At 45.6% G+C, this 24,466-nt stretch overlaps 2 protein-coding genes across 3 annotated transcripts; one reads left to right on the forward strand and one right to left on the reverse strand.

Annotated features, from left to right (window-relative positions):
- Positions 1-1,571: 1,571 nt before the first annotated feature.
- JAGN1 (jagunal homolog 1) lies at positions 1,572-4,510 on the reverse strand. Its single transcript, XM_065885831.1, has 2 exons — positions 4,273-4,510; positions 1,572-2,515 (listed from the first exon to the last, which is right to left on the reverse strand). The coding sequence occupies exons 1-2, from the start codon at positions 4,359-4,361 to the stop codon at positions 2,053-2,055; spliced, it is 552 nt and encodes a 183-aa protein (XP_065741903.1). The 5' UTR covers positions 4,362-4,510; the 3' UTR covers positions 1,572-2,052.
- Positions 4,511-9,967: 5,457 nt separating this feature from the next.
- On the forward strand, positions 9,968-18,516 carry CIDEC (cell death inducing DFFA like effector c). 2 transcript variants are annotated; one of them, XM_065884900.1, is made up of 6 exons: positions 9,968-10,232; positions 10,486-10,563; positions 11,699-11,852; positions 14,745-14,903; positions 14,988-15,175; positions 17,951-18,223. In XM_065884900.1, the coding sequence occupies exons 1-6, from the start codon at positions 10,228-10,230 to the stop codon at positions 18,111-18,113; spliced, it is 747 nt and encodes a 248-aa protein (XP_065740972.1). In that variant the 5' UTR covers positions 9,968-10,227; the 3' UTR covers positions 18,114-18,223. The 2 variants fall into 2 exon arrangements, with proteins under 2 accessions (XP_065740972.1, XP_065740973.1); XM_065884901.1 differs by lacking the exon at positions 9,968-10,232 and having other exon boundaries at positions 10,484-10,640; positions 17,951-18,516.
- Positions 18,517-24,466: the final 5,950 nt, after the last annotated feature.

Genomic DNA, 24,466 nt, shown 5'->3' on the forward strand with positions numbered 1-24,466 from the left:
GTTAAGAATCCGCCTGCCAATGCAGGGAGCAGGGGTTTGAGCCCTGGTCCAGGAACATCCCACATGCCAAGAAGCAACTAAGCCCATGCGCCACAACTACTGAGCCTGTGCTCTAAAGCCCACAAGCCGCAACTACTGAGCCCACATGCTACAACTACTGAAGCCGGCACACCTGCAGCCTGTGCTCCGCCAACAAGAGAAGCCACCGCAACGAGAAGCCCGCGCACCACAACAAAGAGCAGCCCCCGCTCGCCGCAACTAGAGAAAGCCCGCGTGCAGCAACAAAGACCCAACGCAGCCAAAAATAAAGTAAGAAAAGAAAAAAATAATGGCACATAGTAGGGACTTGATGATCCAGAGCTGTATTCTTGGTACACTCACTTGCACACAGGGATGCAGGAAGAGGAATGAATATGAGGTAGAAGGCAAAGAGTTAAGTTTAGGACACACTGAGTTTGAAATGATAATCAGGACATCTAAAGGTTGTGTACCTAGAAGTACTGCCAGTACCTAATAGAGACTGAGTACACACCTAATGTTTTTGTTTTTATTTATTTTTGTTTGTGTTGGGTCTTCGTTGCTGCACACGGGCTTTTCTCTAGTTGCGGCAAGCCGGGGCTACTCTTTGTTGCGGTGTGCGGGCTTCTCATTGCAGTGGCTTCTCTTGTTGTGGAGCATGAGGTCTAGGCTCGCAGGCTTCAGTAGTTGTAGCGCACGCACTTAGTTGCTCCGTGGCATGTGGGATCTTCTCGGACCAGGGCTCCAATCCATGTCCCCTGCATTGGCAGGCGGATTCTTAACCACTGAGCCACCAGGGAAGCCCAACACACATCTTTCATGCAATAAATATGTACCGTGTCAGACTTTTATGTGTGAAAGGGCCTTTAGTTCACAGATCTCTTTCCCTTTTTTTTTTTTTTTTTGCGGTATGCGGGTCTCTCACTGTTGTGGCCTCTCCCGTTGCGGAGCACAGGCTCCAGACGCACAGGCTCAGCGGCCATGGCTCACGGTCCCAGCCACTCCGCGGCATGTGGGATCTTCCCGGACATGGGCACGAACCCATGTCCCCTGCATTGGCAGGCGGACTCTCAACCACTGCGCCACCAGGGAAGCCCCCCACTTCTATTTTTAACTTCTCTGATCCACACCAGACATACTGTGTTCATTAGTTGTTTCACATGGATATTACGTTTCACCTAGATTGCAAATTTTTTATCTGCAGGATACTTTAAAATTATTTTGGATACCATAAAACAGTATTAGACACATAACTAACACTGTTGACACTGAATGATAAACATGAATATCCAACCAAAAGACGAACCCATAACCCAAGCTGGATAAATGAGAACGGACCGTTTGAGAGGTGGAGGTTAAATGTATGGCCCACAGTAGTTCCTGCCAATCAGCTGCAGGGTTGCAACTATGACTTAAGTTCCCTATGTCCAGTTCACTTCCCCACCGCCACTGTCAGGTTTCTCGGGGAGCCTCTATGTACCTCCTAGTGACTAAGGCCACTCAAACAACACACTTTTCACACTCTATCAGATGCCGAACACAAAGCACAGGGGGGACAAGGCAGTTGTAACTTTATTGAGGTTCTTTTTAATTAAAACGCTTCACAGTAGAGACCACAGCCTGCAAGGGGAGCAGCCTCTCAAATGTTTCCTGCCCCATGACTCATAGATTGAAGGAGAATGTGATTTATTCCCTATCTCCTCCAGTCTCGGTGGCTAAGGGGTGATGGATGGAACCGGAGAGAAAGAGGCAAGGATGAAAAACTCAGAAGGATCTCAACTTCAACCAGCTGAAATTTGTTTCACAGCTGCTGATCACCCAGTTCCACCAACCAGGAGTAAATTAAATATAGTTTTGCTACCAGCTGATGGCAACAGAAGGGGCTTTGCAGAACTTGGACCTAGTTTGCACTAGTTGCCAACATCGCAGCCGCCAAAATCACCGAAGGAGGTTTTAGAACAGCTCCTCTACCCTCTCACTCCACTGGATGGGAGGCCCAGGCTTCACCTCACACAGTAGTTCATCAAGCAGGCTTCATTTACGCTTCTTCTCCTGTGTGCTGGTGAACCAAGAGTCTAGGAGCTTCTTGCTGTAGTATAACTGCCAGGCGTGCACTTGGACCACCAGCACCAACACCAGATACATGACAGAGACGGCAGAAAAACCAAAGAGGAAGCGGTAGGCCTTGCCATGGCGGTAGAGCTGCTGTGCAGCAGGGAACATCTCCATGCTGCCATACATGAGGGGAGCGATGGAAAAGAGCCCCATGCTGATCATGGAGAGCACCAGGTAGCTAATGTTGTTGCGGGGGAAGGAGAGGAGGCCCAAGAGGGAGGGCACAATGCTCAGCAAATAGGGGTACTCCCACTGATAGGGCATGGCCACCTGATCATGCGACAAGAGCCTCAGGTGCCCCACGCTCATCTTGGCAACCAGCAGCAGCCATATGACCAGATGCACGTAGATCAGCTTCTTGATTTCATACTTGAGGGTCACACTGTGGGGCAGAGCAGAGGGAGAAGTACCTTTCATTCAAAATTTTCTGACCACCAACTCTATGTCAGGCAACTATACTGGACACTGGGAAACAGACGTGAATAAGGTATAGTTCCTGCCTGGAGGCTGGGAACAAGGGACACAGGAAGAAAAAAGCAATTAGAAAACAAACTGGAAAAACTCTAGTAAATCTATGTTGCAAAATATATGGAATCACAGGAAGGAGTAATGAATTCTGATTGAGATGAGTTGACTGAGAAGGCTGTCTGGACAAGGGTGTTATCTGAGCTAGGCTCTGAGACGTGGGTGGAGATGGACATTCCAAGCAGAGGTAACAGCATGCAGGCAAAAAGGCATAAGCATTTGTGTTCCAGGAGAGCAAATGGTTGGGTGTGGAAGGACGACAATGTGGTGGAGAGGGGAGTGGCAGGATATGAAGTTGCAAAGACTATCACTGAGTCACTTTAAAGACAGAAGAGTAACTCAGGGCTGTGTTTACAAAGAGAACTCTGGGGAATTCCCTGGCGGTCCAGTGGTTAGAAATCTGGCTTTTCACTGCCAAGGCCACAGGTTCAATCCCTGGTCGGGCAACTAAGGTCCTGCAAGCCCCATGGCATGGCCAAAAAAAAAAATGAAAGAGAACTCTGACTGTGGTATAGGAGGATCGCCTATGGAAGGAGGTATTGGCAGCAAGGAAACCAACGCAGGCTGCCCGTACTTCTCCAGCTAGAGTACATTTTTCATCTAAAGTAAGGATATTTTCTCCTATTCTTTGAATTCTCTCAGGTCCTAAATGTATCCCCTTCACACCTTCATAGAGCAGAGTTTCTGCTCTAGACAGGCATGAAAACACTGGCTTGAGTTGTGAGGTGCCCTTTAGACAAGGGTCTAAGGATAAGAATAAAGTGAGGTTTCAAAGAGCTTGTCATTCTTTAAAACTGTGGAGAAAAGGACGTGGAAAAGATTCAGGGAAACTTCAATGGATTTAAGTAAAGAAAATCTCTAAAAAATTTTTATTTTTAAAAATATTCATTATAGAAAGCACAGAAAGGTGGGGCGGGAGGGGAATCAGTCACTTGTAGACTTCAAGCTCCATGAAGGCAGGGACCAGTTTTGTTTGTCGATAGACTTTTTTATTGAAGGTATAACATGAATACAAAGACCAGGGCTGCTTTCGCTATTCTATCCTCAGGGCCTAGCACAATGCCTGATGGGTAGAAGCTCAATAAATATTTGTTGAACGAATAAACGAATGTAGAAATATCCCTTACGTGGGGGGTTTCATAAAACTCATTTGAGGCAGAGTAAGTCCGGACTTCAAGGTCCAAATCCCCAAAACAACCCAGAATATAACAGCTACCGCGTACTGGACAGACTTATGTGCTAGATCTTATGCTACGCTCTTTATGCGATTATTGGCTCACTAATTCATCACCAAGACCGAAAAGGTAGATTAATTTTCCCTTGCCAGATAAGCACACTGAGGCTCAATTAGAAATCAGGTTCCCGAGATCAGACAGAGGGGCCAGCATCGCCGAGACACCGGAGCCCAAGCGGGGCCGGACCCCTCAAGGCACAGCGGGATCAATGGGTGGAACTCACAGGAGCGACGGGGCTTCCCGGGATTGGGGGCCGGCCCCGGGCCGTCGCAGGAGGAGGGGACTTGGCAGGTGCGCGTGAGCGGGCTGGGGAGCAAGACCCTGAGGCCGGGCCGGCGTCGCGTCCCAGGCCCTGCGAGCTCCTCGCCTCACTTCATACCTCATCTGGTAGTGCGTGGCGACGCGCTCCCGGTGCTGAAAGTCGCTGCCGTCGGTGCCGGCCGCTCGCGGGCCTGCCCGAGACGCCATCTTCCCTGCCCAGAGCCCTGGAGCCCCTCACGCCGACCAGCTGCAGCGACTAGAGCGCCAACATGCCTGCCAACCCTAAGCGCGCCGCCTCAGCTCCGCCCACCCAACAGCCGAGCGGTTCTGTGAGGACAACTTCCGGCCTCTCTGTCTCCGGAGGACCGACTCTGTAGTCACGTCCCTGCGCACGCGCACACATACGCACACGCTTTTCTTCCAGGCCCCGCCCTGTCCCTGTCTCCCCGGCATTTGGAGCGCGCAGAAAATTAAACCCTAGCGCGTGTTTCTTTTTGCCAAGGTCGGGAGCTGATACTCCAGCCTCTCGAGCACTTACACTTTCTTTAACTCTAATTCGATTTTAAGACGTCTCTGTTCCCACTTCACAGATGGAGAAACTGATGCCTGGAAGGGATCTGTGACTTTCCCAAGAGCGTGCATCTTTCACACTCAAAGTCTCAAAATATCTCCCCACAGATTAATCTTTGCAAGAAGAAACGGTAACTTTACAGTGGAGAAACCTGGCACTCACCCCCTTAACTAAGTAATCAAGTTAACTTGCCCAGGAGTGAGACAAACTGACTCCTTATGCCTCCTGCTAATCTTGAGGACACAGCATCACTGAGGTGATATTCTTGCCCAAAATACTTAACCTGAATCTAATCATGAAGAGGTGACAAACTCAAATTGAGGGACAGTCTACAAAATAACTGGACTATACTTTTAAGAAACGTCAAGGCCATGAAAGAAAAAGAAATTAGGCAGAGGCAGAAAGCAGAGTAGTGGTTGCCAAGGAACGTGGTGATGATGGTTGTGCAACCGTATGAATATACTTCATGCCACTGAACTGTATACTTAAAAATCGTTAATTTTATGTTATGTACACTTTACCACAATAAAAAAAATACATAAAACAAGAATTTCAAAGTTGTTATCTGAAAAAACAAGTATCTTTTTATGTTTGAGTCATTTGTATTTCATTTCCCTGAACTGTGTTCATATCCTTTGTCTATTTTTCTACTGCATTGTTGGTCTTGTTAATTTATATACACATGGCAGAGAGAGAGAGAGAGAGATGACCTCTTGTCTATAATTTTAGTTGCCATATATTTTTCCTATTTATTGTATGTCTTTTGACTTTACTCATGGTGTCACAATTTTAACATGCAGAATAGTTTTTTCATAAGGTTGAATATATAGTCTTTTCTTTTTTGGCTTCTCAATTTTGCTTCATAACTAGAGTCCTTCTCTATTCCAAGATGCTCAAATGATTTTATGCATTTCAGCCTTTGGGAACCACGCTGACATCTGCCTCCCAGACTAGAGGTGAGCGCCTCAAAGAGAGGGATAAGAACCGAGTCATCAGGACTTCTCTGGTGGCGCAGTGGTTAAGAATCCGCCTGCAGGTGACACGGGTTCGATCCCTGGTCCGGGAAGACCCCACATGCTGTGGAGCAAATAAGCGCGTGCGCCACAACTACGGAACCTGCGCTCTAGAGCCCGTGAGCCACAACTACTGAGTCTGTGTGCCACAACTACTAAGCCCGCGTGCCTAGAGCCCGTGCTCCACAACATGAGAAGCCACCGCAATGAGAAATCCGTGCACCGCAACGAAGAGTAGCCCCTGCTCGCCGCAACTAGAGAAAGCACGTGCACAGCAACGAAGACCCAACGCAGCCATAAATAAATAAATAAATAAGTAAGTAAAAAAGAAATGCTTGCTGAATACATAACTTATGAATGAGCCAAAACCATCCTCTTCTCCTAAGCACTGTGAAGAATCCTCAGGTTCACCAAGCATTCCTCCAACCCCACAGACACTCTCTGGCTTTAGCTTGTGCTTATCTTTTTCTTTTCTGTGTGTGATTTCCATGATGTTCATCAGGGCTTCTGAGTCAGACTACTTCTGAGTCATCCATTGGCTTATCATGAGACACTAGGCACATGTTGGATGTTCAATAAATATTTGAGGCATGAATGTCCAAGGGAGGGGGCCCAACCCTTTCCCAAGAATTTCCTCCCTGAAGTGTTGGTACTTCTCTTCTGGCTCTTGGTCTGTCTTGAAGTTTAGTGATTTGTGTTCCTGTCTCCTCACCCTGCTCATTCTCTTCTCAAATCCTTTGCACTGATGTTTCCTTTGCCTTGAATGCCCCCAGCCCACCTCCAGGACTTCAAAAGACGATTCCAGTCCCGGGTGGAACACTATAGACTGAATGTTTGTGTCACCCACCCTTGCCTCCATTTGTATGTTGAAACCTAATCCCCAATGTGATGGTATTTGGAGGTGGAATTTGGGGGTGGTGGGATTAGTGTACTTATCAAAGAGACTCCCTTGCTCCTTCTACCAGGTGAGGACACAGAGAGAGGACAGCTCTCTGTGAACCAGGAAGACGGTCTTCACTAGAGACCAGAACTACCAGCACCTTGATCTTGGACTTGTCAGCCTCCAGAACTATGAGAAATAAGTTTCTTATTAGCCACCAGTTTATGGTATTCTGTATAGCAGCCCAAACAGATCAAGACACTCCAGGTCTTGAAAAGACTGACTTCTCATCAGTCAGGATTTAGCTGAAAGCTCACCTCTGAGGCCTTTCTTTCTTTTTTTAAGTTTATTTATTTATTTATTTATTTATTTATTTTTGGCTGCTTTGGGTCTTTGTTGCTGTGTGCGGGCTTTCTCTAGTTGCGGTGAGCGGGGGCTACTCTTTGTTGCGGTGTGCAGGCTTCTCACTGCGCTGGCTTTTCTCGTTGCGGAGCATGGGCTCTAGGTGCGCAGGCTTCAGTAGTTGTGGCTCGCGGGCTTAGCTGCTCCACGGCATGTGGGATCTTCCCGGACCAGGGCTCGAACCCGTGTCCCCTTCGCTGGCAGGCAGATTCTTAACCACTGCGCCACCAGGGAAGCCCTGAGGCCTTTCTTAAGCCTACAGGCCAATCTAGCTCTCCAGCCATTTGCTATCATATCACCTTGTGTTGTTTTCTTCCCAGAACATCATTATCTGAAATTATCTTGATTATTTGCCTATTTGTTCATGGTCTGAGTTCCCCCTTCCTCCAGGAATGTCAGCTCCTTGAAGTGTGGGACAAGGCTGTGTTGTTTCCTGCTGTATTCTCAGACCCTAGGAGGGCTGGCACAAGGTAAGTACCTAATAGGTATTTGTTGAGTGAGTGAATGATGGTTGCCTGAAAGCTTTTATGGGGAAGGATTTAGATATAAGTAATAGGATGATGATGATGATGATGATTATAGCTATTTATTGAGCCTGAAGGGTGCACTAAACTTTACATCAAGTACTTTTCACGATTATCTCATTTAATCTGCATGACAACCCAGTGGGGTAGGAACCATTTTTAATCCCCATTTGTTAGATCCAACTGAAGCTTAGATGAGTTACATCACACAGCTAGTGCTAGACTGCTGGTTTTCAAAATAGGGTCCCTACGTAACCACAGTGTCAGCATCACCTCGGAAACTCTTAGAAATACACTTTCTTAGGCCCCACCCCAGACATACTGAGTCAGAAACTCTGCGGTGGAGCCCAGCAATCACAAGTCTTCCATGTGATTCTGATGCACTAGTGTGAAAAACCCAACTCTAAAAGAAAGGTGAGGTTGAACTCTTTTTTTTAAAACAGCTTTATGGAGATCTAATCCATATACCATACACACTTAGGTGTACAATCCGATGGTTTTAGTATATTTGCAGGGTTGTACAACCTCCAAATAGATTTAGCACAATCATCAAAGTAGATTGTGTTCAGATTACTAGATTAGAACTTCTTTTTGGCTCCCCTGAAAGAAACCCCATGCCCACTAGCAGTTCCCATTCCCCTTCCACTCCCCAGACCCTCTAAACAACCACTAATTAATTTTTTGTCTTTATAGTTTTGTCTATTCCAGACATTTCATACAAGTGGAATGATACAAGTATGTATGTGATCTCTTGTGACTGGCTTTGCATAATAAATCCCTTGTGATTTCACTTTGCATAATGTTTTCAACGTTTGTCCATGTACTGTAGTAGCATATATCCTTTTGACTGACAAATAATATTCCATTTATGGATATACCACTGTTTTTTATCCATTCATCAATTGACGAACATTTGGGTTGTTTCTACATTTTGCCTGTTATGAATAACACTATGAACTTTCTCGTGTACGAGTTTTTGTGTGGGCATAGATTTTCATTTCCCTTGGAGATATATATATAACTCCAAATATTAGGTATATGTAGAACTTCTGGGTCATAGATCTTACACTCTTAACCACTACACATTTCAGCTAGTCTTTATTATTATTATTAAATTATCTGCTATTATTAAGTAATTATATTATCAATAACACCAATATTTGTTTCTATCTATTAAGTATCTCTGTTGCAAAGCCCTTTACTTTCATTATTACAAATCCTTACCTCGGTCAGGATCATTAAGACAGGAATCATTATCTCTGTTGAAGAGGTGAGCGAAACTGGGGCTCAGGAGGTTAAGGGAACTTGTCTACACTCCAACAGCTAACATGGGTAGAGCTGGGACCACCATGCACACCTGCCTGTTTCCTGTGCCCTGTGTGCCCAATACCATGTCCTGGGCCATACCCTGCCCCAAATCTTTCGAAACATGCCTCCACCCCTCCTTTCTGGCTTTTTCTGGAAGGGAGGCTGGCTTGACATCCCAAGGGTGAGAGCTGCACACTCAGTGCCTGTGCTCTTTTCCAGCTGGGGCTGGAGGCCAGGGGAGGGGCTGCCCTGGGAGCTGGAAATAAAATGGAGGGAGGGCTGGGCTGAGAAGGGCAGTATTGGAAGGTTAGGAGGCTGGGAAGTGGGAGGTAAGGAGTTTCTTACTCTGGGTTTTTTGTTTTGGTTTGGTTCTGGCTCCTAGAGAACCGGTGAGGTGGGGCTGGGTGGAGTTTTGTGATTGGGAGTGAGGAGGGAGGCTGAAGCAAGCTGATGTGGGTAGTGCTAAGTGGGGGAGAGGGCTTTCTCAGACAGGCTGGCCTGGGGCGTCCCCTGCATTGTCAGAAGGAAAGACTGGGGAGGGGGCTGCATTCCATGCACTCCTTGAGCCCCTGGCTCTGAGGCAGGCCCTGTCTGCAGGGGGGCTGGGAAAGGGAGAACGTCTCAGGGCGAGGCACCCAAGGAGCGGGGCTGCTATGGCAGAAAGCAGATACTGAGGCCCACTTGGCTAGGAAGAACGAAGGGCAAGGATGAAGGGGAAATTCTGTGAGCCATCTAAGAAGGCTTTCCGAGATATGGAAAACAGTGAAACTCAGGCTTCAGGGCTGCAAACGTTTAGCCCTGGGCCAAGGGAGGCATTACAGGTGGAGGAACTGCCTGCAGGAGGGCTTGGAGCCTGCAGGAGCTAGATCGAGCAGGCTCAGGAGAGAAGGGCTGGCAGGTCAGCCCAGGGCCGTCGGCTAGTGCCCAGAATGGCGGCCAGCAGCCTTGAGCCACAGTGGCTGTGTACATTTAAGTTAGTTAACATTCAATAAAAATAAAAATCCAGCTCCTCAGTTGTACGGCCACACTTCAAGGGCTCAGTCGCCATGTGGGGCTAGCAGCTCCAGTATTGGAGAGAAAGGATGTAGAACAGTTCCATCGTGGTAGAAAGTCTCTGGCCAGCAGGAACCCTCAGGAGGGGTTCGGATTGCTCAAGGACTCACTGGAGAGAGCAGGCTTAGACTGGGTTGCCTGGCCTGGGAGGTCTCTGAACAACAGGTGAGGGAAGGTCCCCAGCAGTGCAAGGTGGTGTGACTCGCCTCCTGCCAGCGTAAAGTGGACTTTGCCCCCAGGGACAGGAACTAACCAGGCAGGGCCTCTTCAGTCCCGACTTGTGAACCCTGATCAGTGTGACCAGAGCCAGGGTCAGAGAAACATGGAGTGAGTGGTGCCGGGGAGGGAGGAGCGGCTGCTGAGGGGGGCTGAGCCTGGGCACTAAGGGGGTCTCCAGTTTGCTCACGGTGGCGTACATGGGTGGGACAGGGGAAGGGCTGGGGGAGGTGTGTGTGTGAGTTGCTAGGGGAGACCAGAGCAGAGGCTTGCTGGATGGAGGTGGGGTTGCTCTGTGTCAAAAGACAAGAGAGAGGGAACCCTCCCATCCCCACCTAAAGAGCTGTCTCTGCTTCCTTCCCAGGCCCAACACTGTCCAGCTGACGAGGATGGGATACGCCACGAAGTCCCTCAGCCTTCTCTACCCCAGGTCCCTCTCCAGGTGAGGAGAGCCAAGCATGGAAGGGAAGGGGAGCTACTGTGAGCTGTGGGCAGACCTTCTTGAACTTCGATGGGCACGTAAGTCACCTGGGTGTCTTATTCAAATGCAGGTGCTGATTCAGGAGGTCTGGAGTGGGACCCAAGATTTGCCCCTCCCACAAGCCCCCAGGAGACATTAATGCTGCTGTCTCTCCCCCCACAGTCCCCCATATCACACATTGAGTAGAAAGAGGTAGATACTGCTTGATGCTTTCATTATTGATCTCATTTAAACCTCACCACAACTTTGGGAAGTGGGGATTATTATGCCAAATTAACAGATGGGGAAACCGAGGCACAGGGTGGGCTCTCTCAGTCACCTAGCAAATGGGTAGTGGAGTCAGGATTCGAACTTGGGTCTGCTTGACTCCAAAATCTAGGTTCACTGCACACCTTTTGTTCTACATCGTGTATCTGAGTTCAAAACTGTCTTATATTGACCTCAGCTTTGCCACTTCGTCTCACATTACAGGTGAGAAGAATGAGGCTAAGAGAGGAAAGTGGTAATTGGGCAAATGTGGGGTAGTCTTCTATGACTGGCTACTTGTCATGGTCTGAAACCCAGCAGTGTCAATATCACTTGGGAACTCATTACATACATAAAATCTCAGAACCTACCCAGACCTACTGAATCAGAACCTGCATTTTAACAAGATCACCAGGGGAGTGACGTGTCCACTAAAGTTTAAGATGCACTGATCCAGGGACTTCCCTGGTGGCCCAGTGGGTAACACTCCGCACTCCCGATGCAGGGGGCATGGGTTCGATACCCGGTCGGGGAACTAGATGCCACATACATGCCCAAACTAAGAAGTCCGCATGCTGCAACTAAAGATCCCGCATGCCACTACGAAGATCCCGTGTGCCGCAACTAAGACCTGGCACAGCCAAAATAAATAAATAATTAAAAAAAAAAAAAAAGATGCACCAATCCAGCAGGCTTTTGAGGAAGACTCTCTAGAGCAGGTTTGGTGGGTGGTAGGGGAGGAGGAATAGGATGAGCTCAGCCTAGAGGATTGGGAGGTAAGTTACCCTGCTGTGCGTTGAGGGCTGGGAGGCGTCAGACAGCTCATTCTGATGCTCCATATGGCCTCCAGGTACGTGGCAGTCAGCACCTCGGTGGTGACCCAGAAGCTGCTGTCACAGCCCAGCCCGGAGGCCCCCAGGGCCCGGCCCTGCAGAGTAAGCAATGCTGACCGGAGTGTGCGGAAGGGCATCATGACACACAGCCTTGAGGACCTCCGCCTCAAGGTAGGAATGGGCCTGCCTCTGCACAGCCCACCACGGGGACCTTGGCAGGGAGCTGGCCCCAACAGCTGCCTCCGTATCATGAGCTAGGAGTTCAGCAGGGATGGAGTTCATGGCTTAGATGGTGAAAAGATTTCCTTTCTAATGGCAGCTCCAGTGGGCTTGTAGTGCCCACCTGGAATCCTGTCTGTCTGTTGACAGGGGGAGGGCAGTACATTACCATCTGATACTAACAATAGGTCAGTGGTATTTTTGGAGTCTATTTTTCTTACTGGAGGGACACTTAGGTTTCCTTTTCCAGTAGTACTTAAACTTGTAGAATTGCCCAGAAGTTGGAGTATTGAGTAAGATTTTAGAGATTCCCTTCCCTATCTCCTTCCCTTACCTTCATGCAGGGCAAGTCTTCAATCTGTCTCCTACATTGGCCTTCCATGCAAAGCTTTGTTAACAGCTGTGGAAGATTTTCTTCAAACTATTGATTAGATGGGACTTCCCTGGTGGTCCAGTGGTTAAGACTTCCTGCTCCAATGCAGGAGGCACAGGTTCAATCCCTGGTTAGGGAACTAAGGTCCCGCGTGTCCCTCGGCACAGTCAAAAAAAAAAAAAAGTAAAAACTATTGATCAGGTAAGCTTTCAGAGAAGAAACCAAGGACACGCAGCTCTTGTGGGTGGTAGTAACATTGGGCAAGAATGACACCCTTCCCCATTTCCACGCTCCCCCTACACTTCCTTGGGAGTAACTTGTCCTAATCCTTCCTTCTTATAAAGACACCTTTCCTTCTTACAAGTCATAGTGGATTATGGCCCACTCTAATGCCCTAATTTTAATGTAATTACTTTTTTAAAGACTCTATCTCCAAATATAGTCACACTCTGAGGTACTGGGATTAGGACTTCAACATATGAATTTGGGGGGGATACCATTCAGCCCATAATACATACAAATCAACTGAATAGAACTGAGAGTCCAAAAATAAATCCACGTATCTGTGGTCAATTGATTTTTAACAGGATGCCAAGACTATTCAATGGAGAAAGAATAGTCTTTTCAACAAATATTCCTGAGACAATGGGCTATCCAAATGCAAAAGAATGAAGTTGGATCACTCCCTCATACTACATATAAAATTAATTCAAAGTAGATCAAAGACCTAAATGTAGAGCTAAAACTATAAAACTCTTAGAAGAAAACAGAGGTATAAGTGTTTATAACCTTGGTTTCTTAGATATGGCACCACAGCACAAGTAACCAAAGGGAAAAAAGTTGGACTTTATCAACATTAAAAACTTCTGTGCATCAAGGGACACGATCAAAAAAAATGAAAAGATAACCCACAGAATGGGAGAAAATATTTGCAAATCACATATCTGATAAGGGTCTAGTATCAAGAATATATAAAGAACTCTTAAAACTCAGTAAAAAGATGATCCTTTTGAAAATGGGCAAAGAATCTGAGTAGATATTTCTCCAAAGAAGACGTACAAATGGCTGATAACACATGAAAAGATGCTCACCACCCTTAGTCATTAGGGAAATGCAAATCAAAAACACTTCATACCGCTAGAATGGCTAAAATAAAAGACAGACTAAAACAAGTGTTGGTGAGGATGTGGAGAAATTGCTGTTGGGAATGTAAAATCATGCAACAGCTTCAGAAAACAGTTTGGTATTTCCTTAAGAAGAGTAAACAGCGTTATTATATGACTCAGCAATTCCAATCCTAGGTATATAGCCAGGAAAATTGAAAAGACATGTCACACAAAAATTTGTACATGAATGTGCATAGCAGCATTATTCATAATACTCAAAAAATAGAAACAACCCACATGTCCATCAATTGAAGAATGGATTTAAAATGTGGTAGAATTTAAAATTCTACCACAGTAGAATATTATTCAGCCATAAAAAAGTAAAGAATCATGCTGCAACATAGAAGAACCTTGAAAACATGTTACGTGAAAGAAGCCAGTCTAAAAAGACCACACATTGTATGATTCCACTTATATGAAATGTCCAGCATAGACAGATCCACAGAGATGGACAGAAGAGGAGAGGTTGCCAAGGGCTAGGAAATGAGGAGTGACAGCTAATGGGGCTAGGTTTCTCTTTGGGGTAAAAATGGGGTTGAAAATGTTTTCAAATTATACAGTGGTGGTAGTTGCACAGCTTTGTGAATATGCTAAAAACCACTGGATTGTAGACTTTAAAAGAGTGAATTTTATGGCATGCAAATTATATCACAATTAAAAGTTACATGTGTGACTCCTGTTATAATTTTTTAAGATTTATTTATTTTTTATTTTTATTTATGCATTTATTTTGGCTGTGTCGGGTCTTAGTTGTGGCCCATGGGATCTTCGTTGAGGCATAAAGGATCTTTCGTCATGGTGCGTGGGCTTCTCTCTAGTTGTGGCATGCGGGTTTTCTCTTATCTAGTTGTGGCGTGCGGGCTCCAGGGTGTGTGGGCTCTACAGTATGCAGCACGCGGGCTCTAGTTGAGGTGCACAAGCTCAGTAGTTGTGGCACGCCGGCTTAGTTGCCCCGTGGCATGTGGGATCTTAGTTCCCTGACCAGGGATCGAACCTGCTTCCCCTGCATTGCAAGGCAGATTCTTTACCACTGGACCACCAGGGAAGTCCCTCCCATTATATTTTTATTGGACAGCACTATTCTAGAATATTAACCATGAAGTCAGATACCAAGGGATACCATAATATAGGTTCTTTGGATGGTGATCCCACAGCAAGAGCCCTGGGTTCCAGTCCCATCCTATAAGTCCCGGCCCACTCGCGTGTGTCTGAGGTGTGCCAGCTGAGGTGTGTGATGTGGGTCTTCCCCATACCAGCTCTGTGGCTACATGTGATGGCAGAAGCATCACTTACCTTATTCTCCAGGTCCAGGATACCCTGATGCTGGCAGACAAGCCTTTCTTCCTGGTGCTGGAGGAAGATGGCACAACTGTAGAGACAGAAGAGTATTTCCAATCCCTGACAGATGACACCGTGCTCATGGTCCTCCATAAGGGGCAGAAATGGCAGCCCCCATCAGAGCAGGTGACGTCCCACCTGTCAGGGAGAGTACTGGGAGCTTAGAAGAAATCCTTGAGGGGTGCCAACCACACGCTTGTCTTGATGCAGGGCACTAGGTACCAACTCTCCCTCTCCCGTAAGCCTGCCAAGAAGATTGATGTGGCCCAAGTAACCTTCGACCTGTACAAGGTGAACCCACAGGACTTCATTGGTTGCCTGAACGTGAAGGCGACTCTCTATGGCACATACTCCCTTTCCTATGATCTGCGCTGCTACGGCGCCAGGCGCGTCATGAAGTGAGTGAATTGGGGTTAGCTGGGGACAGGCTGGGTACACTGCAATGGGAGAGGCGCTATCTTCTCCCATGCACCTCAGGCTTCTCGGAGCCTGGGCCTGGTGTTGATGCTGACAAAGTATGACAATTAGCATTTGTCTAGGACTTTATGGCTGAATTCGTGTTTTAGTTTATTGTAGTATATGCCAAAGGGATACATATACTCCTGCTGGTGGAACCTGGATACATTTAGCTTTTCTAATTACCTTCCACTATAACAACAAATTATTTTTCACCTAAAGTAGTAAGTTTTCCTAAGTAGTCTTCTAATCTTTTGAAAAATGAACATGTGTCAGAAATTTTATTGAACTCAACTAGTGAGAGAACCAGCAAGAAGTTACAATCAGTTCAAAATCCCACCCATATATAGATCCAACAAGAATGCTGAGCTATTTATAAATACAAAATTGGATTTTTCCATGGGGGTGGGAGGGATGAAATAACTGTCCTTCCATAGAACGGAATTAATTTGTATGTCTGTGGACAATAGTCATTTGTATCATCTAATGAACTTTCAAAGAAACTTTTTACTTTACTTTTGAAAGTCTAACCAAGTAACACAGGAAGCATGGGAATATGTTTAATCATAAGACAAGTACTGTTATGGTAGTGGTTTCCAAATTCAGCTATTCCAGTAGTGCTCTAGAGAATTCTTACCTCATTAGGCAGATGTAGCCACTGAGGCAGAGACATCCAAGTAGTCGAAAACCACAAAGCTGACCTCTTGCCAGTTACTTCTGACAGATGCTACTCCTCCCCAGTTGCTTCATTTAGTGTTTTCTGAGCACTCTCTGTGTCCTGGCCCTATGCTATGAGCTAGAGACACAGAGATAAATAAGATGTCAGAACAAGCTCCATGAGGGCAAGAATTGCTGTTGCCTCCAATACCTTGGTGAATGCTGGTACGTAGCAATAATTCAAATAATTGTACAATGAATGAAGATACATATGATCCTCATTCTCAGAGGTTTCTGAGACATTCTACTCCTTCCAGAGTTCTGCCAGAACGTATGTAGCTAGAGCATACCAGACCTTCTTGGCTTTCCGAGTTTATTCTCTGCATTCCCAGTCTGCAGATGAGGGACCTGAGGCCGCGTGGTTCTGCCTGTCACAGACAACACTCAGTGGCAGGCTTGAGCCTCGTTCTATGGCAAGAAGTTCCCTTTTCCTCTTATACCAGATCATATACCCCTCTTGATCTGGGCTTGCTGCCAGCAGTTTGCAGATTGCAAAATCTAGAGCAAGAAGTTTCAGCCTTTAAACTCAGTCCGTCTAGGGGGAGTGTGACCCTGAGACCTAAACACAGTAGGCATATTGGTCCCAAAAGAAAAACAAAAAACAACAGCAAGCTGGAATCAGTGGAATGACTTAGTGGCGTCAGCAAGTGTTTTTTCTTTAATGGTGGTAAAATACACATACCATAAAATTTACCATTTTAACCACTTTTTTTTAAAGTATAAAATTCAGTGACGTTAAGTACATTCACAGTGTTGTGCAACAGTTACTTGTGCATCTATTTCCAGAACTTTTTCATCATCCCAAACTGTAACTCTGTACCCATTAAACACTAACTCTCCACACCCCCTTCCCCCAGCCCTGCTAACCTCTGTCCTACTTCCTGTCTCCATTAATTTTCCTATTCTAGGTAACTCATGTAAGTATAATCATACAATACTTGCCCTTTTGTGTCGGGCTTATTTTACTTAGCATAATGTTTTCAAAGTTCATCCATATTGTAGCATGTGTCAGAATTTCATTCCTATTTATGTCCAGACAGCTGGTTTGAAGCCTCAGTTCTCTAGTTTGAGAAATGGGTATACTTCTCAGGCTTCACCTTTAAATTTTTTAAGTATTTTCATGTACAGACGTTTATGATTCTAATTGTCTTCCTGTCCCCCTCCACCTCAGCCATAACATAAGTTCATTTACTGAATGAAGGTTAATAGAAGACAAGTTTTAATATCAGCCAGAAAGAATTGATTTTCCTTTTGTTTTCTTCTCCCCGATCCCTCCTAGGACTAGACACCCCTAGTGACCCTCACCTATCTTTTTCAAACAGATCTGGATAAGAATTTGGTTAAAGTAGTCAAACATTCAACCAGCTAGTCTTCACGCTACGTTTCCCCTTCTCTTCTATACATCAGGTCCTGTGTTAAGTGATTTATGTTATTTCATCCTCCTAACCCTGTGTGGGATCAAAATGGTATGATCTCACTTTACAGATGAGGGTGCCGAAGCTCAGAGCTATAGAAGTTTGCCAAGGTTGCCACAGCTAATGAAACTGAATTAGAACTCAGGCCTGTCTGACTGGAGTTCTGTCCTCAGTACACTGCAACACCAGACATGGAGATCTTCACGTCCAGCACTCTGAAAATTAGCTAGACTACAAATGACTTGGAAACACTTCTGTCTAGAACAGAGGTTGTGAAGGGCAGAGTCATGTGACAGAGATCAGCCTGGCTGGCCCAAAGTAGCATTAGAAAAATAAAAGGCCATGTTAAATGAGCTTGAATTTTGCACGAGAAGAGGGAGGTTGTGGACGTCTCAGTTAAGGTACGATTGCAGGTAACACTGTAGACCTTGTCCCATTTGCTGAGGGAGGGCAGCATCTGTTCTGTTTGCACATCACTCTACAGTTTATGAAGTTATGAACGCAGCATGGGGGAGCAGGCATTTAGGGGGAGGAGGAAGGGGCTTTCTTTGTGTTTTGACCCTAGTGCCTTCTCATCCCACCCAGAGAAGCTCTCCGCTGGGCCCTCTTCAGCATGCAGGCCACAGGCCACGTGCTGCTCGGCACCTCCTCTTACCTGCAGCAGCTCCTGGATGCCACAGAGGGAGGGCAGCCCCCCAAGAGCAAAGCCCCATCCCTCATCCCGACCTGTCTGAAGATACTGCAATGAAAGCCCAGCCAAGGACTAGACCGGGGACCCCATGCTCAGCTGGTAGCACCCACAAGCCTGGCAGCTAGAGAGCTCCTTACCTTCCCAACACTTCCCTCAGCCCCACAGGAACATGAATGATGAAGCAGGGGGAAGGGCCGGAAACCTGGGCTGGGCTGGCCAAAGGAGAACTGAGGGCTCTTGGCCTGGCCCGGCTCCTTCCTGCCCCAGGTAGCTTAGCGGGCCAAGACTGGTCACCAGCAGGCTATGGCAGGAAGGCTGCCCCTCAGCAACCTGTCTTCACATGCTACACTTTCATTACACTGCCTACCTCCTGGCCTGCTGTCCCAAATGCTTCTGAGTGAATTGTCAACCCACTCGTGTATGATACTAGAGAGTTCGCAATAAATTATTTATGCTGATACATTTTCTTTGCTTCTGTTCTTTGCGAGTGAGGGTGGGGTTCTATCTGGAAAGTTGGTAAGGTCTAAGGGAAGAGAGAACTCTGTTGTCAAACCATTCTCCATAATGTGGGGTTATAGGAAACAGCACTTTTTCTACCAAAAAAACAAACAACAAAAAAAATTACAATTAATTCTGAAACTAATGTCTGCTTAATCTGAGGCTTGAGCAGATCATGTAATGAATATGGTAAATGACAATTTCCAAAATAAGTTTGCCTACCAGAAGGACTTTGGGAACACAAAAGACCCAGAATTGCCAAAGCAATCCTGAGGAAGAAGAACAAAGCTGGAGGCATAACCCTCCCAGACTTCAGACAATACTACAAAGCTACAGTAATCAAAACAGCATGGTATTGGCACAGAAATAGACATATGGATCAATGGAAGGAAATAGAGAGCCCAGAAATAAACCCATACCTACAGTCAATTAATCTTCGACAAAGCGGGTAAGAATATACAATGGAGAAAAGACAGTCTCTTCAATAAGTGGTGCTGGGAAAACTGGACAGCTCCATGTAAAAGAATGAAATTAGAACATTCTCTACTACCATATACGAAAGTAAACTCAAAATGAATTAAAGACCTAAATGTAAGACTGGATACTATAAAACTCCTAGAGGAGAACAGAGGCAGAACATTCTTTGACATAAATCGCAGCAATATTTATTTTGGATCTGTCTCCTAGAATAATGGAAATAAAAGCAAAAATAAACAAATGCAACCTAAATAAACTCAAAAGCTTTTGCACAGCAAAGGAAACCATAAACAAAATGAAAAGACAACCTCCAGAGTGGGAGAAAATATTTGCAAAAGATGCAACTGACAAGGGCTTAATTTCCAAAATATAAAAACAGCTTATATAGCTCAATATCAAAAAAAGCAAAGAACCCAATCAAAAAATGGGCAGAAGACCTAAATAGACATCTCTCCAAAGAAGACATATAGATGGCCAGTAGGCACATGAAAAGATGCTCAACATTGCTAATTATTAGAGAAGTGCAAATCAAAACTACAATGAGGTATCACGTCACACCAGTCAGAATGGCCATCATCAAAAAGTCTACAAATAATAAATGCTAGAGAGGGTGTGGAGAAAAAGGAACCCTCCTACACTGTTGGTGGGAATGGAAATTGTGCAGCCACTATGGAGAACAGTATGGGGGTCCCTAAAAAACTAAAAATAAAGCTGCTATATGATCCAGCAATCCCACTTCTGGCCATATATCTGGAAAAGACAAAAACTCTAAGTCAAAAAGAAATGTGCCCCCCAATGCTCATAGCAGCACTACTTACAATAGCCAAGATATGGAAGCAACTTAAGTGTCCATCAACAGATGAATGGGTGAAGAAGATGTGGTACATATATACAATGGACTAGTACTCAGCCATAAAAAAGAATGAAATAATGCCATTTGCAGCAACATGGATGGACCTAGAGATGATCATAAAAAGTGAAGCAAGTCAGAGAAAGACAAATATCATATGATATCACTTCTATGTGGAATCTAAAAACATGATATAAATGAACTTATTTAGAAAACAGAAACAGACCCACAGACATAGAAAACAAACTTACGGTTACCGAAGGGGAAGGCGGAGAAGGGGACAAATTAGGAGCTTGGGATTAACAGATACACACTACTATATATAAAATAGGGGGGGTGCTTCCCTGGTGGCGCAGTGGTTGAGAGTCTGCCTGCCGATGCAGGGGACACGGGTTTGTGCCCCGGGTCTGGGAGGATCCCACATGCCGTGGAGCGGCTGGGCCCGTGAGCCATGGCCGCTGGGCCTGCGCGTCCAGAGACTGTGCTCCGCAACGGGAGAGGCCACAGCAGTGAGAGGCCCGCGTACCGCAAAAAAAAAAAAAAAAAAAAAAGTAAACAAGGTCCTACTGTATAGCGCAGGGAACTATATTCAATATCTTGTAATAACCTACAATGGAAAAGAATCTGAAAAAGAATATACATATATGTATAACTGAATCACTTTGCTGTACACCAGAAACTAACACAACACTGTAAATCAACTATACCTCAATTTAAAAGAAAAAAAAAAGAAGGGCATTAATAGGGATTATGGGATTAAGGCACTCTTCCAGTTTCTCAATGTCACATTTTAGTACAACCTTTTAAGTGTGTAGGTGGGAAAGTACTAGTCAAGCTGTAATGCAACTCTCCTTCGAAGCCTTCCCTAGCTTGCTAGACAGCCCTCCTTTCGTGTTCAGAACTCTTAATCTTAGGATTTCGAAATGAGCCGTTAGGTAGCCACAAAGTATTAGTTCATCAGTGTGAGCTGGCATTTTTCAATATCAAGCAACTCAAACAAGACAAGCATGAAAGGCTAGGTTTGTAGGAGACTGTGCTTTGGTCTGTGCCTCTCAGATTCAAATATGTGTCATTTCTGACTAATTATAAAGGCTACTTGGGTTTATTAAATACTAAGACAAAGGCCTATGTTACCAAAGTTAAAGTCTGGAGGGTTATTTCTGGCAGCTGACCCATACCCTGCAACCATGTGTGGAAGCAGCTGCCAGAGCTAGCAAGGAACATTTCCATTCTGGGCTTTCCTGCTCTTGCAGCTATGGTTGGAGGCCTGGCTCAGTGCTGTCCTGGGTCCATGGGGTAGGCCTTCTGGTATGAAGGCATGATGTTTACATCAGCACAGAAGCTATTCCCATTCAACTCTTGCTGAGGCTGTGGCCTACTTGCTCTTCTTGTGAAGTTAGTCATAAACTGAGTCGGGCTGGGGTGGTTGAAACTTGGAATTTGTCCCAACTTGCCTTCCTCCTGATATTCTGAGTTTCACATGTGAGTCTTGAGTGGCTGATCATTGTCTCTTGGCACCGAGCCCTCCCAGCCTAGGGATAATTAGGTTTCTTCCTTTTCTTCTGGAAGCTTGGAGATTAATGGAGTCACACCAGCTGTGGGCAGTGAACAGGAGAGGGCAGGCTTTGCTGAGGCTGGGGCGTGTGGAGGGAAAATTCCAAAGAGCAAGGGAGCTCAAGCCTTGGCAGGGCCAGGGGCCAGTCCAAGTGGGGGAATGGCCCTTCCTGGGGCCAAGCGTGGCCAGTGGTGAAGTCTGCTGTCGGTAAGGTAGGCTGTGTCCTGCTCCTCGGCCTCCGCCTTTCCGTCTTTGCTCAAGCTGCAAATTATGAACTCACCTTTCAGAAGAGGGGTTCCAAAATACCATGGGGCCTTAGGACACAGCACAGTAATGTCCAAGCCTAAAACAAGATAAAATTACTTGCATTCTTGCTAAATTTCTTGCCAGTCCTGTCTGAATTTGTGCACATTTAAAAATTGACTTTTGGGACTTCCCTGGTTGGTCCAGTGGTTAAGACTCCGCGCTCCCAATGCAGGGGGCCCAGGTTAGATCCCTGGTCAGGGAACTGGATCCCACATGCTGCAACTAAAAGATCCTGCGTGCTGCAACTAAGACCCAGCACGACCAAATAAATAAATATATATATATATATATCTTTTTAAATTGACTATTTAAATCTTTGAATTAAAACCAATTAAGTTTACTGAGGTATAATTTACATACAGTAAAATCTACCCTTTTAAGGTATATAGTTCAATAAGGTTTGGCAAATTTATACAGATATGTAACCACTAGTTCCAGTACACCAAATATTTCCCTTCTTCCCCTTTCTAGTCAATTCTCATTCCCTCAACCACTCCAGCCCTTGTCAACCACCGACTTTTCTAAAATGTCATGTAACTAAAATCACAGTCTTTTAAAAATTTTATTTCTACTTATTTTCATTATTTTTAAAAAATTTTATGAACCATAGTCTTTTATATCTGGCTTAGTTTTTTTTTTTGGCCACGCCATGCAGCATGCAGGATCTTAGTTCCCCAACCAGGGATCGAACCCGCACCCCCTGCAGTAGAAGCACGAGTCTTTTTTTTTGATGAGTATTTTTTTTTTTTTTTTTTTTTTTGCTGTACGCGGGCCTCTCACTGTTGTGGCCTCTCCCGTTGCGGAGCACAGCCTCCGGATGCGCAGGCTCAGCGGCCATGGCTCACGGGCCCAGCCGCTCCGCGGCATGTGGGATCTTCCCGGACCGGGGCACGAACCCGTGTCCCCTGCATCGGCAGGCGGACTCTCAACCACTGCGCCACCAGGGAAGCCCTATTGATGAGTGTTTTATTTTTTGTTTCTGCTTTATAACAAAGTGAATCAGTTATACATATACATATGTTCCCATATCTCTTCCCTCTTGCATCTCCCTCCCTCCCACCCTCCCTATCCCACCCCTCCAGGCGGTCACAAAGCACGAGTCTTAACCACTGGACCACCAGGGAAGTCCCTTTTTTTTTTTTTTTTTTTTGGGGTCTGGCCTATATTTTTAAACTAGGGCTCCAGAAGTGTCTGAAGAAGAGATATATCAATGAGGTTAAAAAGTTAAGCAGTTCTAAAGGGTAAAAATAATTATTCACGTTCTCACTTCTGATTCCTTTTCTGGAAGCAACCAACATCTCATTTGTGAATGTCCTTTCAGAAATGCAGAAATATTTAAATATATTTATATTTACATATATTACATATATTACATATAATATATGTAAATCACACGCATGCACGTATATGCATATTCTAGTCACACTGTTCTTCACTTTGTTGTTTTTCGATTTAATATATTCTGGAGATTGATTCACATTACCACATGTAGACCCCCACACATTCTTCAATTAATGGCTGCATGTGTATGTGCTACAACTAATTTAGCCATTCCTCTGTTGACAGATGTTGGTTTATCTGCAGTCTTTCACTAATGCAAACAATGAATTGAAAGTTATAGTGCTTTTAGTAAACAAAATAATACACAGGTTGCATGTAACTTTTCCATAGTTGTAATTACAGGATAGAGCCCATTTTGCTTTTTGCTTTTTTTGCACTTACCGTCTTCTTTTTCCTGTTGCCCGCGCCCTCTCCTCCCACCCACACCTTTCCCTCCAGGTGAATTTCTGAGATCTTCCCAGTCTGTCAGTCACAACCCCTGCTGGGGAGCTTTCTCAGATTTCAGCGGGCTCCTGGGCTCCTCACTCTTCGCTCTCTCAGCATCTCCACAGCTTTTCGCCAAGGTGGGTTGTGCTGCTGTGATCTTAAAGGTGAACTTCTTGTGGTTGGGGCCGAGTCTTGTTAATGTTTGCAGTTCACAGATGCCAAGGCCTTGCGTAGAGTTAGCATTCAAAAAATGATGAATGGGTGATTAATAAGATTTATTTCCTTTATAGATCTAATCAAAGGACAATTTGTTTCCGGTTTTGAGATTTGTTTTGGTTTTACTTTTATAAATAGTGGTGCAGTGAACGTCTTTCTGCTTCTGGCCTTTTTTTCCTTTTGGATTTTGCACCAGGCTGTGTTCTTCAAAGCAAGTTCACTGCACCAACGAGTGTGGAATTTTTTTTTTTTTCCAAGTTGCCTTACAAAATTGTGCGCAATGGCGGTTTTTTTTTTTTTTTTTTTTTTTTTTTTGCGGTACGCGGGCCTCTCACTGCTGTGGCCTCTCCCGTTGCGGAGCACAGGCTCCGGACGCGCAGGCTCAGCGGCCATGGCTCACGGGCCCAGCCGCTCCGCGGCATGTGGGATCTTCCCGGGGGGGCACGAACCCGTGTCCCCTGCATCGGCAGGCGGACTCTCAACCACTGCGCCACCAGGGAAGCCCTGGCGGGTTTTTTTTTTGAAGTCAGAAGACTCCTAAGAATTGCAATGATGATCAGAAAACCTGGCTTTGTCCTAAGACAGGTCCTCTGACCCCCAGTAAATTCCTCCTCTGCTCCATGCCTCGCTTTCCCCAAAAGCACAGACGACAATTTCTTCACCTCGTTCCTTGGCAAAGGCAAAGCTCCGCCTTCTCACAGATCTGAGCCTCGCTATTCCGATTGACAGTCAATCTGACCA

Source organism: Phocoena phocoena, chromosome 10, assembly GCF_963924675.1.
Source record: "Phocoena phocoena chromosome 10, mPhoPho1.1, whole genome shotgun sequence".
Taxonomy (NCBI): domain Eukaryota; kingdom Metazoa; phylum Chordata; class Mammalia; order Artiodactyla; family Phocoenidae; genus Phocoena; species Phocoena phocoena.

What these genes read in the sequence shown, in the direction of transcription:
- JAGN1 (XM_065885831.1), bottom strand. Translation starts at nt 4,361, where the DNA reads ATGGCGTCTCGGGCAGGCCCGCGAGCGGCCGGCACCGACGGCAGCGAC. An exon ending in GCCACGCACTACCAGATGAG is followed by an intron (nt 2,516 to 4,272) that starts GTATGAAGTGAG and finishes TCTGCCCCACAG; the next exon opens with TGTGACCCTCAAGTATGAAA.
- CIDEC (XM_065884900.1), top strand. An exon ending in TACCCCAGGTCCCTCTCCAG is followed by an intron (nt 10,564 to 11,698) that starts GTGAGGAGAGCC and finishes TATGGCCTCCAG; the next exon opens with GTACGTGGCAGTCAGCACCT. An exon ending in TTGAGGACCTCCGCCTCAAG is followed by an intron (nt 11,853 to 14,744) that starts GTAGGAATGGGC and finishes CTTATTCTCCAG; the next exon opens with GTCCAGGATACCCTGATGCT.